This window comes from Populus nigra, chromosome 6, assembly GCF_951802175.1.
Source record: "Populus nigra chromosome 6, ddPopNigr1.1, whole genome shotgun sequence".
Taxonomy (NCBI): domain Eukaryota; kingdom Viridiplantae; phylum Streptophyta; class Magnoliopsida; order Malpighiales; family Salicaceae; genus Populus; species Populus nigra.
The window spans coordinates 7,728,963-7,745,456 of NC_084857.1; the positions used below are offsets into that span (position 1 = coordinate 7,728,963).

The 16,494-nt window shown below is 34.6% G+C and overlaps 2 protein-coding genes across 3 annotated transcripts; both read left to right on the forward strand.

Annotated features, from left to right (window-relative positions):
- Positions 1–1,447: 1,447 nt before the first annotated feature.
- Positions 1,448–10,106, forward strand: LOC133697615 (inorganic pyrophosphatase TTM2-like). 2 transcript variants are annotated; one of them, XM_062120289.1, is made up of 12 exons: positions 1,448–1,693; positions 2,766–3,128; positions 5,105–5,219; positions 6,062–6,257; positions 6,354–6,467; positions 6,613–6,786; positions 7,245–7,439; positions 8,276–8,398; positions 8,467–8,588; positions 8,740–8,863; positions 9,031–9,303; positions 9,646–10,106. In XM_062120289.1, the coding sequence occupies exons 2-12, from the start codon at positions 2,792–2,794 to the stop codon at positions 9,856–9,858; spliced, it is 1,986 nt and encodes a 661-aa protein (XP_061976273.1). In that variant the 5' UTR covers positions 1,448–1,693; positions 2,766–2,791; the 3' UTR covers positions 9,859–10,106. The 2 variants fall into 2 exon arrangements, with proteins under 2 accessions (XP_061976273.1, XP_061976275.1); XM_062120291.1 differs by lacking the exon at positions 1,448–1,693 and adding an exon at positions 2,573–2,677.
- Positions 10,107–13,630: 3,524 nt separating this feature from the next.
- On the forward strand, positions 13,631–15,403 carry LOC133696124 (fe(2+) transport protein 1-like). The gene is made up of 3 exons (XM_062118176.1): positions 13,631–14,257; positions 14,544–14,693; positions 14,800–15,403. Exons 1-3 carry the CDS (start codon positions 13,631–13,633, stop codon positions 15,103–15,105), a joined length of 1,083 nt encoding a protein of 360 aa, XP_061974160.1. The 3' UTR covers positions 15,106–15,403.
- Positions 15,404–16,494: the final 1,091 nt, after the last annotated feature.

A 16,494-nucleotide genomic window follows, 5' to 3' on the forward strand; every position in this document is an offset into this window, starting at 1 on the left:
TTCATGCAACGTATTTAGTTTCAATGCCATGAGCTAAGCTAAGGGAAGGATCTTGTTTATTTTTTTTGTTCAACTTGAAGAAAAAGCTCAGCTTTCATAAACTCAGCTGCATTTTATATTTTACTCTTCATACACCTTTATGTATGTGAAAAATCTCCCAATATTCTATTTTATTTCCATTCGTATATATATTTGTGTAGAAGATTTTTATTTTTCATTAAATGCTATTAGAATAAAATTACATCAAATCTTATTTTTTTTATAAAAAACAAGATCTATGAGCTATAAATATTCTATAAATCTTTAAAGCTCCAAGTTCTGAATATCTTTTATTTTTAACTATATAAATATTTTTAAAATATTTTTTTCTACAAAAATAATTATTTGAGCATCAAAGAGTCCCTTAACCCACCATGATTTTTTTTTGTCGGCAAGTACATAACCTTGTGTGAGAACATGTGACTAACCAATTTATCTATCAACATGAACATGGGATTTTTTTGAGGAACCATCGAGTTGTTTTAGACATTTATAAAGACGATAATTAATTACCAAAGATTGTTTTTATTTAACAGCATAGCATCAAATAATACAACATAGCGTAACAATTGCAGCGCGGCGCAAAATAACAAGCATGTTCACATCATAATAATTAATTATGAAAATACTATTTTGATCTCACAAGTTTTTAAACTTATTAAAAAATCTACGATGATGTTTAAAGAATAATTAATAATATTATATTAATTATTCTTGAAGTCCTCTTGAAAAAAATATGAACTCTAACCGCATGGATTTCTCCAGCTAATGCAACCACATCATCCCTGATACGGAAAAGTTCCTGCGAGAACTGACAGCCGATTGTGAAGGGAAGAGATAAATAATTTTAATAATCAACGGAAAAACAGTTTACACATTGCCATCATATCCAATCTGACGGCTTAAATTGTTCTTAAAAAAACGAGCATGGAGACGGCTAACCGCGCACACTGACGACAAGCGAAGACAGGAAAATGGAAAGCTTGAAGACCTTTTTGAGCGAAGCTACTGGCAACGGGATCGATAATTGTACTCCAACCCTAAAATCTTCCTTGGTAAAATGACCCGAACCAATCCCCCGGACCAAGGGTCACTTATAAAAAAATATTTTTTTTTATCAGTTATTTTTATAGACTCCCACTAAATAAATAAATACAGAAGAGAAACCTAAATAAAAATATTCTTATCATGGATATTAGATTTGTATTATCTTTTAATTTAAATTGAAATCGGAAGAGTAACAGAGACTCCCGACCCGTTAAGAGTATATCTGAGATTATAAATAATAATAATAATAATAATAACTTAAAATTAAAAAAAAAACTAAAAAATTCTTAGCACAAACAAACACGGCTGAAAACCTTGTTAATAATACTGTAATATAAAATCTTATTCCGCTGTCTCCTATAATTTTCTCTATCCCCAGGGGTCTTTCTCGAGTGAAGTTCCAGAATCTCTACAACTCCCAACTCCCCTATCTTATAAAACAATTAAAAAGTAAAATCCTGGAAATATCTCATTCTTTTTTTAAGGAAAATATTTTATTTTTCTCTATTTATAGTAAGAAACCGACCTCATAAGGCTGACCTGACTTCCCCTGCTTGCTAAAAACCTCACTGCCATTGCAACAAAACTGAAAACTCACTCTGACTCGGTTAGTCCTCTCTTATTACTTTTTTTCATTCATTTTGCCATCTGGGTTGTGCTGCTTCTCCCATTTTCTTATTAAATTCAACTGTTTTTTTTCTTCGTGTGGCGGTTGCTTTGGGATGGTGTTATAGTGGATCCGTACAGATTGCCAAGGCTGAGTTTTTAGCCCTGTTTGTTGGTGTTTGGCTTGTTTGGATTTCTTTTTGTATTGATTTTCTTATCTTGATTTTGCTAGTGATTTTGTTTTTGTTTTTAAATGATATGTGTTATTGTTTTTGGGTCAACATTCTTGTATTTTGTTTTCAGGAATAGCTAAGGTTTTGTTTGGATCTTTAGAGCAGTAAATTTTGGTGTGATTCAGGAGAAAGAATGTGCTGACAAAATTCATTGCATAAAAATTGAATACTTTGAATTAAAACGACCCTTTTCTTTTGCTAATGCTAAATGTGGCAGTTCTCTCATAGGAAAAAAGTAATTTGGCTTTAGGACGTGAACTTATTGTTTAATAATGAGTTGTGTCAGTAATCTAGTGAGAAACTCATTTGAATTGCGATGTTACTGCAGCAGAGGGCCATGGAATTTTTACATTTGTTTAAATAGATTTGAATATACCTCGATTATTCATTCATTCATAACTTGTCATGTTTAATAAGTTTGAATATAGCTCCATTATTCATTCATTCTATCATAACTTTTTATAATGGAAATATAGCATTTTTTGGATTCTTCTCATGAATGAACTGTCATTTTCTGTAGAACGAGAAGTTCAGAATTGAGCCTGCTCTGCTGGAGTTCTTAATTGATTTTTTTATTTTGGTAGCTAAGTCATATATGTTATATTAGGGGCGCTCTAAACTTATAGCTATTTATCAAATACTTTGCGAGTGACTATTTTTGTATGAAAAGATGATCTTACCCTTTTGAACTAAAATCCTGTGTTTCAATGCTATATCTTTGGAACTTGCCCTTCTGTTGTGTGCATTTAGTAGTGCGTGGAAAATCATTTGTTTATTTTTACCATTTAATGCCATAATTTTTGCCTCTGATTCATATTCTCTAATTTGTCTTACTTGCAGAGGTTTGACCCAGCGTCTTCTTATCCATGGCTAAAGATACTTCTGAAGCTGAATCACACCCAAAACGGCTGGGACTCTTGAAAGATCAAGTCAGATCAACTAAGAAAAAGGACTCTGATCGCTTTGAGATAGTTCCAATCCAAAATCCTCTGTCATTTGAGAAGGGATTTTTTGTTGTTATCCGTGCCTGCCAATTGTTAGCACAAAAGAATGATGGAATAATACTGGTAGGTATAGCAGGCCCTTCAGGAGCTGGGAAGACCATTTTCACTGAAAAAATTCTCAACTTCTTGCCCAGCGTTGCTGTCATATCAATGGACAACTACAATGATTCAAGCCGAATTGTCGATGGCAATTTTGATGGTAATGTTGCTTTTTACATGTGTCATTCCTTTGGAACTTTAGTCTTGTGAGCAGTTTGTCTGGGTAAATATGATATGGAAGATGCGACTTCAATTTTTGAAGATCATTTGCAAATTTTTTATTGAACCTTACTGTTAATTTGTTGGAAAGAGCTATTTAGTGTTTGTTTAAATAAATTATTCTAGTTTCCTCTGATTGTAGCAATTATATACTGCAGATTATCAAAAAAGTCTGCACGCAAAATGTTACTGTACTTTTGATATGGATGTGTACTTTTTACTGATGCTAGACAGTATTTGTAACTATGTAAAAGGTTTTAAAGAAACCAATTTTTAGGGTAGGGACTTGGTCCTGTTGGTGCAGAAAACCTTAACAATCGTGCTTTCTTTAAGATTATATTGAACACAAAAGCTGACCCAGGCTTATTTCCCATGTACTTCTGTGATTGAAGACTTGCTTTGTTGGACTCACTGTTGGATCATAATATGATAATATCACAAAGAGGAGTGACATAAAGTCTGTCTTTGTGGACATCACAGTGACAAACTTGTTAGTTGGTGATGCTAATTAGTTCGATTTTTTCCCAATTTTCTTGGAACTTGCCTTCCCTTTCTCCTTTGAAATTTGAGTCCTGTCCCTTATCATTTATTTATCTTTATCATCCCATTGTCTTCCTCGTGCCAACATCACATCACCCTTCTTGATCATGCGTCTATGATATAGAGTCCTTTACATCCCTAACTCAACGCCTTACCTTTGGTTCTATTAGATTCCAGCATCTGTGATGCTTCAGTGGGTCAACAGAGAATTTTTATGTCATCAGTTTTTTAAAGGTGCATTGAACTGATGGAGATTTCAATGGATTTAGAGTTCTGGAATGCACTTTTTCTTGAATTTTTCCGCTGTTGCAGGTTTATTGACATTTGCAACTGTATATCACTTTCCTCCATGACCTTGCTCCTGAATTTGTCGTAATTCACAACTGATTTTAGTTTTACAGCATGTTCTCTTGGTTTCTGGAAATGGTATATATCAGTTGTGCTAAAAGGTGTCTGTGCACGTATTTTTTAAGCTCTCTGTGTGGTTACACCATTAGCCAATGGCATATCTAATATGTTCTGCAGTTCAGTGAATCTTAGCTGTAGTCTCTAATCGTGTCTAGCTGCTCTAATACCTTTACATTCTCAAAGCCATGAATTCCATTTCAACCTAGAACATACTTAATGTGGCTTTGAGATTTGGCTGCTGATATAAACTCGTTAGGTGTAGATGTGGTGTGTCAAATTTTGAGTAACTTGAGACAAACTGGGTTGTGAAGAGTACTTCACAAAATGGTGTTGCTGATATGAAGAGCACTTCTATTGTCTTATGGGGTGTGGAGATGTGGATGCTACGTGAGAGATGGTTTACTGCTTATTTAGGTTGTTACAGAACATGCTTTGAACTATAATCTATATCTGAAGAAGACAGGAATATAGTTTCATTTCCGCTTCTCTCATTTCAAAGTATGTACTGGAAGATTTTTATTTCATAGGTAGAATTTGGTAAATAACTGCGCTTAAGTTTGGCCTTAGCAGTTTTCAGCCCATACTAGGTGATAATGAGATCATGATTACAGTTCTTCTGCGTGCATTGCAAGTCTTAGTTGTCTTTCTGAAGTTCCACTCATTTTCTACCTTCTTGTTGCCACTTGAATGCGTGGATGAGTTTCCTTGCTGCACGAGACACATGTAAAAGAATCTAGACATGGCCGCGGACAGACTATCTTGTACAGCTATAAATTTAACTAAAACTTCAGCTGTCTCTGCTGAGTAGTGAGTTTATACTTGCTTCCTGTGATGTGGAAAGCTGAAATGGCAAGATGTAACTACAGTTTTCAAAAGTTTGAATCGTTATTCACAGCAGTTCTAATATTTTGAAGTTATGATAAAATCATGCATGTGTATGCTATTGGTTCTAATGCTACTTTGCAACAGACCCACGCTTGACGGACTATGACACATTGCTCAAGAATGTTCATGATTTAAAGGCAGGGAAACCAGCTGAGGTTCCAATCTATGATTTCAAGTCTAGCACAAGAACAGGATACAGGTTAAGATCTACTCCAATTTTTTTAGTTATCATACTTTCTAGTATCTTTGTATTATTATAAAAATGAGAAAGTGTACCTAACACTCCTTACAGCCTTAGCTCATCTCTATATAACCTGACCTTTTGTACAGTACTCTGTATTCTCCTTGACTGGTTTTTTATCATCCTTGCTTGGAATCATCTTCACCAAACAACTCTTCTCCATGCTCCTACATCTAAAACCAAATATCCCCACATCTCCTCTTCCATCCTCATGACTGGTCACTGTTTCTCACTTCACCCCAAAATTAGAAGCAATCTTGCTTTGATACATTCATGTTAAATTAAGGTAAAACTGAACAAATACCAAGAACCATTGAAAATCATTGAAAAGGGAAAAACACAAACTCAATTTTGAAAACCCTTTTCATTGCGTAAAACTAAAAAAAAAAACGGAATAAAAACTCAAGCAGCATCCATTGATGGGACTCCTGGTGAAATGATACCATTGATGAAACCGCATTTGAAAGATCATACACTAATGGTATGGTGTTGACTGGAAGATGGGTGTACTTTTTAAGAGTCAAGAGTAGCAATGGCCAAACTCTCAGTAATCATGGAAAAGCAGGACTTCAAAAGTGTCGCAAAAGAATCAAATTGAATTTGTGTCTTAGGTTTTGTATGTGAAGGCCACTCAAGACTGAAACGTTGACTTGGCTCAACATGATGATGCAAAACTCAAGCAGAATTCAGTTTTTTTACAAGTTTGCTGAAAATAATCAACCTCAATCCTAATATTGTTAACTTCTCGTGTGCAGTGTGCACCTTTAACTTAACCTAATTTAAGTATGTAATTGTAACAGGACACTCGAAGTACCATCTTCTCGTATAGTGATTATTGAAGGAATCTATGCTCTAAGTGCAAATCTGCGACCTTTGTTAGACCTCCGAGTATCTGTGACTGGGGGAGTTCACTTTGACCTTGTAAAACGGGTTTTAAGGGACATCCAACGTGCTGGCCAAGAACCAGAGGAAATAATTCAACAGATATCTGAAACGGTTGGGCTGTGTTATATTCTTTTTTTTTTCCTTTTCTGAACATCCTTTTTTTGTCATGATGTTTATTTTTCAAGTACAAGCTTCACTATTTTGCAGGTATATCCAATGTACAAAGCCTTTATTGAGCCAGATCTCCAAACAGCGCATATAAAAATTATAAATAAGTTCAACCCCTTCTCTGGATTCCAAAGTCCAACTTATATATTAAAGGTTGTTTTTCACTTTTATCTGTTTTGATTTACTCTTTTATTTGCATTTTTCAATTCTCCATATCTTTCTATTGTTCTAATCAGTAGTTGCTCCAGTGATTGTATTTTAATATACATCTATTTCTGAGTGTGTATTTTTATTGTAGTCAGCAAGAAAGGTAACGGTGGACCAGATCAAAGCTGTTCTCTCTGAAGACCAAAAAGAGACAATGGAGCAGATTTATGACATATATCTTTTACCACCTGGTGAAGATCCAGAAACATGCCAATCGTATCTGAGGATGCGAAATAAAGATGGGAAATACAATCTTATGTTTGAGGTTTGTCCTGAAAGTTTGTTTCCTTTTAGTTAAGGTTCTGCAAAATTAACTAGCATGCATTGGTAAATGGTAGCTTAAATGTTACAAACTCGTGGCCAAAGAATATTAGTGGGGGTATGCCTAGATATGTTGTTGAGCAGTATGGGCAGCCTTTCTGACTTGAAAGAGTTTCTGGGTTTTTCTTAAAATTTTTAACTTGTCTCTTGTACGCCATACCTTTCTGCCCCCTGGTCCAGCACATGCATCAGGTATCCAGCAACTATAATCTACTACTGTAGAAAAATGTGCAAGTCCTGTAGACTTACATTGCTTCTCAAAAAATTTGTTGCGACCTCAGTAGGACAAAATATGTTGGTGTTATAATGGCTATCTGGGTGATCTGTGGTATGTTGATTTCATGATGTTGTTTTATTATGTATACAAATTTATCTTGTTCGTTAATGATAGTTCATTTTCAGGAATGGGTTGCAGATGTTCCATTTATCATATCACCAAGGATCACTTTTGAAGTCACTGTTAAACTCCTTAGTGGGCTGATGGCCTTGGGATACACAATAGCTGCTATCCTTCAAAGAAGTAGCCATATATTCTCTGATGATAGAGTGTGTGTGAAAATTGATTGGTTAGGACAACTTAATCGTCAATATGTTCAGGTACTTTTAAATAATTTCTCACTTTCCGTTTACGTGGTAGGTAAGCTGGTGCCTCCATGTACAAGGTTGAAAGCACCAGTAATGAAATAGTTAAATATCGTATCACTCAGCTGCAGTCAAAGTTTGTCTTAATTTCTGAATTTTCTTGCTATACCATGCAAAAGTTTTCTTAGATTATATTGAGAATTCTTAGGAGAATTATTTTCAACCCCGAGTTTTAAAGCAATTAAACGTTAGATCATTTGCTTTTAGAACTAACATGGCAGTCTTTATAAAGCATCTTTCAGCAAGGAGACAACGTGAGGTCTAAAGTTTGATCTATTATGAAGATCAACTATATCTGTCAGTTCTAGAAATACAAAAGACTAATGTTAAATTGCACCAACATCTGCAAGGATGTAAATAATAAATTATTTAAATTCCTATAACATAGCTGATACTTACTGATGGTGACAAATACTTTGATCTGTCATTAATGATAACAATCGTTACTGTAAAGTTAAATCAACTAGATTAAGGCAGTATTGCCTTGGTAATTTTCTTTTCTAGTAAGTTTTTTTGGTAGTTTCAAATGGTTCCGTTCCACTCCAAACATGTACTGTTGATTGAGCACATTTTGTTCTTGTATACGGCCATGTTATCCAATGCCAAAGATGGTTAATGTTATCAACTTCTATGTATTTATAGAAATACTGGATTTATGTTAAGTGTGATGATGTAGTGTTTTATTTCTGTGATCGAAACACATGTTATCAATCTTCTGTCCTTTATGTATCTCGTTGATAGCATGTTGTTTGAGCTATAAAACACTCACATTGTTGCTTGTCTAAAAAAAGGTGCAAGGAAGAGATCGGTTGGTTGTAAAATTCATTGCAGAGCAGCTAGGTTTGGAAGGTTCATACACTCCACGTACCTATATAGAACAGATTCAACTAGAAAGGCTTGTAAATGAGGTCATGGTACGTGAATATCCAACACCTATGATGACTTCTCCTGCAAAAGTGGTCCTGATCTGATCATTCTGTAGGCTTTGCCAGATGACTTGAAGACAAAGCTCAGCTTAGATGAGGATCTGGTTTCAAGCCCCAAAGAAGCACTTTTGCGAGCCTCTGCTGATAGAGTTGCCAGGAGACTTAAGAATGGCAAAAGGTGCTTTCACCAATTCAAATCTGTTACGATTCTCTGCATCCAAAACTATTTTGTAACATTGCTAATTCTTCTTTATTGTCCTTACTTAATGTGTTCTAAGTACTATTTGAAATGGCAGTGATATAGACTGATCATATTTTACATCAAACAGTGGCATGTCACATTCATATTCCTCTCAAAGGGACAAGAACCTGTCCAAGCTTACTGGGCTTGCTGCAACCAGTAAAAGGTTTGATGATAGAAATCTGGAGTCACCAGCTGCACTAGCCAACCAGGTGTTCCTTTTAGTTTCTCAGCTGTTATGCCTCATTTCCCAGCATGTAGTTGTTGAATTCAAGTCTTTATAGCTGTTTTCTTGTTTTTGTAGTATGTAGTGGTGGGACTGAAATCTTCTTGTGTTACTGTATTCATTTTTTCTCTTGCTACATATATTCTTGTGCAGGGAGCCATAACTCAACTTTCAGAACAGATTTCTTCACTAAATGACAGAATGGATGAGTTCACAACATGTATTGAAGAGTTAAATTCCAAGCTAACCATCAAGAAGAATTCTCCTAGCCAACAAAACATGGCTCTCCAAGCTGAAGTGTGCAATGGTTCTGCTCCAGCTTCTTACTTCGTATCTGGTTCAGGCAATACTTCCTTGAATGGATCCAGAATGTTCAATTCCTCATCTTCATCCCAGTTGGCTAAGGAGTCACCTTTAATGGAGGAGGTATCATGGCTGACCCTTTCAAACCATCTCATAATTATTTTATGTACTTGTGTTTATAGGTCTATTGATCCTCGACAAAAGTACCTGTAGTCAATGGTTTGAAAGTTTTTTAGTTCTTAACAAAAGTAGGAACAAATAATATAATCCTAAAAACAGGGATGTCACTAGTATAGTAAAAACAGAAAACAGAATGATTGCATAAATTCTTACAACTTAAAGGTGAAAATGAGTGCATCCAAGTTTGTAGAGTTGTTCTGTTAATCATGTGTTTGAAACACATCAATACTATCCAGTTAGCAGGAGTGCCTTCCAATCTTCTCATTTATTGCTCAATGTGGACAGCTATCAGGAATTGCCCGATCGCAACGTCAAGTCATGCTTCGGTTAGATACGTTGAGCAATCTTGTTCGTGATAGCTTGGGAGAGAGGTCTCAGGAAGTGAGAAAAAACAGGAATAGATTGATTGTCCGTGATGGCCAAGTACCTCTTATTGCAGCTTTGGCGGTTGGGTGCGTTGGACTGTGTTGGCTTGTTCGAGCTCGAAATGGACTCTAGTAGATTCATATTTTTGTTTCCGACTCCTGTTTTCCATCTTTTTGCTTCTATGTTTCTCGTTGAATTTTTCTGCACGGTGCCCTCTTGTTCGGGAAAATCAAATATTCATCATCGAGTTTATTATGTTCGGAGTTAGGGAGCCTTGCCTTCAGTTTCTCCGATAGTTTGAGGGTGTACGAGATTGCAGTGCTTGTTGCTTTCTTAATTAGTTTTTTATTTGAAAATATATTAAAATAATTTTTTTAAAATTTTAAATATTAGTACATTAAAATTCTAAAAAATATTAATTTAATATTTTTTTAAACAAAAAATATTTAAAAATAAAAATTGTGTAAAGCACACCTTCTCTGTAGAAGAGGGGTTATCCATGTTGGCAACGTTAATCGACTCCTTATAATATTCTGAAATAGGAAATTAAGAGTAAAAAATGCCTTAAACCTTTCTTTATCTGTCCTTGTAATCATCTAAACCATTAGCCTCCCTCTCCTGCCAATTCCATGGCATGTTTCTTAATCATGTCATTTTAAATTTAATGATCCAGATTAGGTGAAAAGATTAAAATAATATAAAAAATCTGTTTTTATCGTTTATTATACATTAAATTATTTCTATTTAGATTTAATAATTATGTTCTTAAATGAACCTGAAAATATTTTAATCTATTAAGGTTTTTTTTAATACTTTTTGAGTGAATTTTGTTTTACCATCAAGAAATATTTGAACTTTTGATAAGAAATTCTATATGTGTGTTTAATAAAATAAATTAAAAAATATATATTAAAAATAATAATAATAAATTTGTTAATTTTAATTAAAAATTGAGTCAGATAATTGAGATAAAGATATTCTTTTTTATAAAAAAATTTGAATATTTATTTTAGTTTTAAATTGAATTTCTAAAATTTTAATTGATTTTAATCAATAAAATTAAATAAGAGGACACTTCAAAGCAAATTACCGATCCAAGCCGAGCTAGGTATTTTTGGAAATTAACAGGCCACGTCAGCTAAAGAGGGATGGGTTGGAGGGATGTCACTAAGAAAAATGGAAGGCGCGAACTAGTTGGACCACAATCAGGCACGCGCCAGCCACAATTTCCTTCCTCTTTCAAATATACCCAACTCCATGCCCAGTATCACCCATAATGTCCCAGCTATGAACCCAGCTACTGTACCATAAAGTCAAGGGCACTTGCGTCATTTGATAATTAAAATCAATGATTTACAGTGTTCTTTCATATGAAGGATATGAAGGATCTGGGATACCTTCACTATTTCCTTGGTCCACAGGTGCACTCTATGTTCAATTAATGAGATTTCTCTACATCAGCATAAATACACCTAAGTGATTCTTCTCTTGAGCAGTCTTGAATCAGGGAATAACGTTTTTACACCTCTCGAGATTAATTTAAAACTTTGTCAGAATGATGGTGACTTGTTACCTGATCCCTTTATATACAGGCAATTGATGGTCTGTTTGAATTATCTAACCATTACTTGGCTAGATATTTTTTTTGCAGTACAACAAGTCGGTCAGTTTTTACAAGCTCCTTGTCAACCTCATTTAGCTGCTGTTCGAAGAATTCTTCGCTATCTTAAAGGCATATCTGGGCGAGAATTATTTTTTTCTGCTGATAATTCATTACAATTAACAAGTTATAGTGATGCAGATTGGGCAGGGTGTATAGATAGATGTTGGTCTGTTACTGGGTGGTGTATGTTTCTTGAAAATGCTTTAATTTCATGGAAAAGCAAAAAGCTAAACCGAATCTCAAAATCTTCCACAGAATTTGAGTATCGAGCCATGTCCTCCGCATGTTCTGAAATTGTGTGGCTCCAGGGTTTGCTACATGAACTTGGTTTTCCTCAGCACACTCCTACACCTCTTCATGCTGATAACACAAGTGCTATTCAGATTGCTACTAATCCTGTGTTTCATGAACGCACCAAACATATTGAAGTTGATTGTCACTACATTCGTGAAACTCTTGATCATATTATTCTTACACTGCCTCATATTTCCACCGAGCATCAGACAACTGATGTCTTTACGAAGGCCTTGTCCCAACCTCGACATCAACTCGTGATTGACAAATTGATGCTTCTTGATCGGCCAACATCAATTTGAGGGGGGATGTCAATGTATATTATAGCAAGAATATCAACAATATATGGTAACCAAATTGTAATAGAATATCTTATATTTATTGTAGACTATAAATCAGGGATTAGAGACATTAAATTAGGGATTATTACATATATTTAGAGGACTGAATTCTTCCTTCAGAGATCAATAAAAAAATAAAAAAAACAATTTTACATTGAAATTTGATATTTATCACATAAGATCTACTCCAATTTTTTTTTAGTTATCATAGAAATCTTTGTATTATTATAAAAATGAGAAAGTCTACGTAACACTCCTTGCAGCCTTAGCACTTCCCTATATAACCTGACTTTTTGTACAGTACTCTGTATTCTCCTTGACTGGTTTTTCATCATCCTTGCTTGGAATCATCTTCACCAAACAACTCTTCTCCATCCTCCTACATCTAAAACCAAATATCCCCACCTCTCTTCTTCCATCCACTTGACTGGTCACTATCTCTCACTTCACCCCAAAATTAGCAGCAATCTTGCTTTGACACATTCATATTAAATTTAACTTAAAACTGAACAAATGCCAAGAACCATTTAAAATCATTAGAAAGGGAAAAACACAAACTCAATTTTGAAAACCCTTTTCATTGTGTAAAACTCAAAAAAAGGAATAAAAACTCAAGCAGCATCCGTTGATGGAACTCCTGGTGAAATGATACCGTTGATGAAACCACAATTGAAACATCATACACTAACGGTTTGGAAGGTTCGCACACTCCACGTAACTACTATATAGAACAGATTCAACTAGAAAGGCTTGTAAATGAGGTCATGGTACGTGAATATCCAACACCTATGATGACTTCTCCTGCAAAAGTGGTCCTGATCTGATCATTCTGTAGGCTTTGCCAGATGACTTGAAGACAAAGCTCAGCTTAGATGAGGATCTGGTTTCAAGCCCCAAAGAAGCACTTTTGCGAGCCTCTGCTGATAGAGTCGCCAGGAGACTTGAGAACGGCGAAAGGTGCTTTCACCAATTCAACTCTGTTATGATTCTCTGCATCCAAAACTATTTTGTAACATTGCTAATTCTTCTTTATTAGGAATATATACAATTTAGGACTCTTAATATTAACTATAAAGATTATCTTATAATAGATACTAGATGCTGATTTTTAGGGGATGAGTTAGACTCCTTGTATAACAAAACTTCTATGTATAAGGCAGCTTGGGGGGGGGGGGGGGGGGAGCAGATTTTCTGCAGGGTATAATGAATTTGTTATTGGTGTCTTCAAAACAATTCAGTTGTTTTTGTTGTGATCATTATGTTAAAAATGAGGCCAGCTAGGTATTTTTGGAAATTAACTTCAAGCCACGTCAGCTAAAGAAGGATGAGTTGGAGGGATTTGACTAGGAAGAATGGAAGGCGCGACCTAGTTGGACCACAATCAGGCACGCGCCAGCCACAATTTCCTCCCTCTTTCAAATATACCAACCTCTATACCCAATATCACCCATAATGTCCCAGCTATAAACCCAGCTACTGTGCCATAAAGTCAAGGGCACTTGCGTCATTTTATAATTAAAATCGAGGGTTTGAACTTTGAATCCCTAAAAACACTTCCTTAAATATCACACCTGAGCTCACTTACTTAAAATCTCATAACATCAGCATGGCATCCTTCACAGAAATCAATGCAATCACCATTTCTCTAATCTTGATCCTCTCATTCACATTGCCAACATCAACATCGGCACAACAACAATGTGATTCCGCTTCGACAGGAGGATGCCACGACAAGGCCAAATCCTTACAGCTAAAGCTAATTGCCATCTTTTCAATCTTGGTTGCTAGTATGATTGGGGCGTGTTTACCATTATTTTCACGTACGATCCCTGCACTCATGCCCGATAGAGATTTATTTGTAGTGATAAAGGCATTTGCTTCAGGTGTTATCCTTGCGACGGGGTACATGCACGTGTTACCGGACTCTTTTAACGACTTGATGTCTGATTGTTTGCCGATAAATCCTTGGAAGAAGTTTCCTTTTACCACTTTTGTTGCCATGCTGTCAGCTATACTCACTCTCATGATCGATTCTTTCGCGATGAGTTACTACAAGAAGCACGGTTTTGATAGGAAGGGTGGTACTGGGGTAGACGGTGAGAAAGTGAACAATGGGGAGAGAGGGTTGGGGAATGTTGAAAATGGCGGTGCACATGTTGGACATTGCCATGGATTTAATGGCGGGGCTAACGACAAGGATTCAATGTTGTTGAGGAATCGTGTTGTGGCTCAGGTATGAATCCTTACTGTAGTCACGTAAATCATTTTATTAATGATTAGGTTATGTAAATTTGATTTTTGTTATCGATTTTTTGAGGATTAATTGAGTGAAAATATCGAGAAAATTTGGTGCGTACTTCAGATCTCTCATTTGCACAAGCATGGGTGATTAGAGTTGTTTTTTCTCGAAGATATATTACGAGCTTGTGCAGAGACTTAATTAATTGACTGATTTGCAATGCAATTTCTCTTTCGTTTTTTTTTTTTTTACGATGATTTTACATCATGTGCATGTGCAGGTTTTGGAGATCGGCATTGTAGTGCACTCAGTTGTAATTGGTTTATCAATGGGTGCCTCTAACAATCCGTGCACAATCAGGCCGCTCATCGCTGCTCTCTGCTTCCATCAACTCTTTGAAGGAATGGGTCTTGGAGGATGCATATTACAGGTATTTATTTATAGTCACAAATCCTCTAAATTTCTGACCCCGTATACAGTAATGTTCTGGTACTAGTAGGAGAACACTTCTCTAAGAATTGCATTTATGTGATCAGGCTGAATATGGAATGAAGATAAAAGCAATCCTGGTGTTCTTCTTCTCTACAACAACCCCATTTGGAATTGTACTAGGAATTGGTTTGTCAAATGTGTACAGTGAGAGCAGCCCAACAGCTCTAATTGTTGTGGGATTACTGAATGCATCATCTGCTGGATTACTGAATTACATGGCACTGGTGGACCTCTTAGCTGCTGACTTCATGGGGCCTAAACTTCAAGACAGTATGAGGCTTCAGGCATGGTCATTTGTTGCTGTTCTACTCGGCGCAGGAGGCATGTCGCTTATGGCAAAATGGGCTTAGCTGATTTGAAGACGTAGGCAGGACTGCTAGGTTGTCATTTTGAACACAGAAAATGCTCCTTTTCTTTCTTTTTTTTCACTTTCATTTTCATGGGTTATCTAAATTTTATACCCATGATTAAAAGATAGTAGATTAATTTGAGCTAATTCAATTTTTTTTAATTAATTTTTTTAATTTCATGCTTTAATATTAAGTTGTTTAATAATTAAATTTTATAATTTTATTTAATTTTTATTTGATAAAATTACCATGGTATCACAAATAGATCACAAATCTAATTACAACAACTTGAATTTTTTTTTTTTTGGAAGTTAGAAGACACCAATTGAAATGCATGGGCAACTCCTTGAGTTTCCGTCTATATTGCATGAGTGAACAATATTTTCTATTTAACTAATATTTAATATTTACTAAAAGATTAAATTATATTCACTCTACTTGGTAATAAAAAAAAATCAGCATCAAAGCCGAAGCCCTGCACACAAACTTTGAAATTGTTGCTTCGAAGAATAAGTTGTTATTTTATTATAGTTTAATAACTAAAAAGAGAAAAGGATGTCAGCTTTTAAAATTTTATCTCTAAAAACAATGTAGTCGCTTAAAAATTCAGAAAAGATACAATTATCTACAATAATTTTTTAATTGACTAATGGCCGTTGATCCCAACTATAAGGCTACGGGTTTTTTTTTTCAAAGTGCAAAAAAGTAATTACATTTTATTTTGAGCAGTGAGATGTGTAGGTGTATGGTAAAAATCTCTTCTGATTAAGTTTTATACTAGCTATATAACTCGTATCGAATCAAATATTTTAAATTTTTATAAAAATTTATTTATATTGATTTATTCAATACATTTTGATAGTTCAAAAAATATAACAAATCAAAAAATATATTTTCATGATAATAATAGTTATCAAACCCGACCTGGGGATTGACCCTACCAAGAGGTTGGGTCCTAAGTTATATGGGTTAACTCGGGTCAAAACGGGAAAATTAAAAAAAAATATTTGAGATTTTAATATTTTATATGAAAAAATTAGAAAATAATTTATGTGAATATAGGTTATACATGTTGTAAACAATTAAGTTTTAAAGATTACCTCAAAAGCTTTTTTATCCCATATTAGAAAGATATTATCTTATTTTTTTAAATTAAAGTATTTAAATAAAAAATATTTTTTATTCCACGTTGAAAAAAATAATTTTTTTTCTTGTGAAAAGAGTTTCAAATTATATATTGAAAAAATAAAATATTATTCTAGTATTTATATAGTGAATTTTGAAATGAGTTAGTAATCAATTAAAAAATATATATATAAAAAAGATTTCTAGTAAAAAGAAAAAAATTAAAAAAAAAACCTCTACCACGTTTTTCCCGGGTTGATAGGT

Excerpts from the sequence above, each read along its gene's own strand:
- LOC133697615 (XM_062120289.1), top strand. The coding sequence starts at position 2,792 with ATGGCTAAAGATACTTCTGAAGCTGAATCACACCCAAAACGGCTGGGA. Across the intron at positions 6,258-6,353 it reads TTCAACAGATATCTGAAACG|GTATATCCAATGTACAAAGC; the intron begins GTTGGGCTGTGT and ends ACTATTTTGCAG. Across the intron at positions 6,468-6,612 it reads GTCCAACTTATATATTAAAG|TCAGCAAGAAAGGTAACGGT; the intron begins GTTGTTTTTCAC and ends TTTTTATTGTAG.
- LOC133696124 (XM_062118176.1), top strand. The coding sequence starts at position 13,631 with ATGGCATCCTTCACAGAAATCAATGCAATCACCATTTCTCTAATCTTG. Across the intron at positions 14,258-14,543 it reads GGAATCGTGTTGTGGCTCAG|GTTTTGGAGATCGGCATTGT; the intron begins GTATGAATCCTT and ends GTGCATGTGCAG. Across the intron at positions 14,694-14,799 it reads TTGGAGGATGCATATTACAG|GCTGAATATGGAATGAAGAT; the intron begins GTATTTATTTAT and ends TTATGTGATCAG.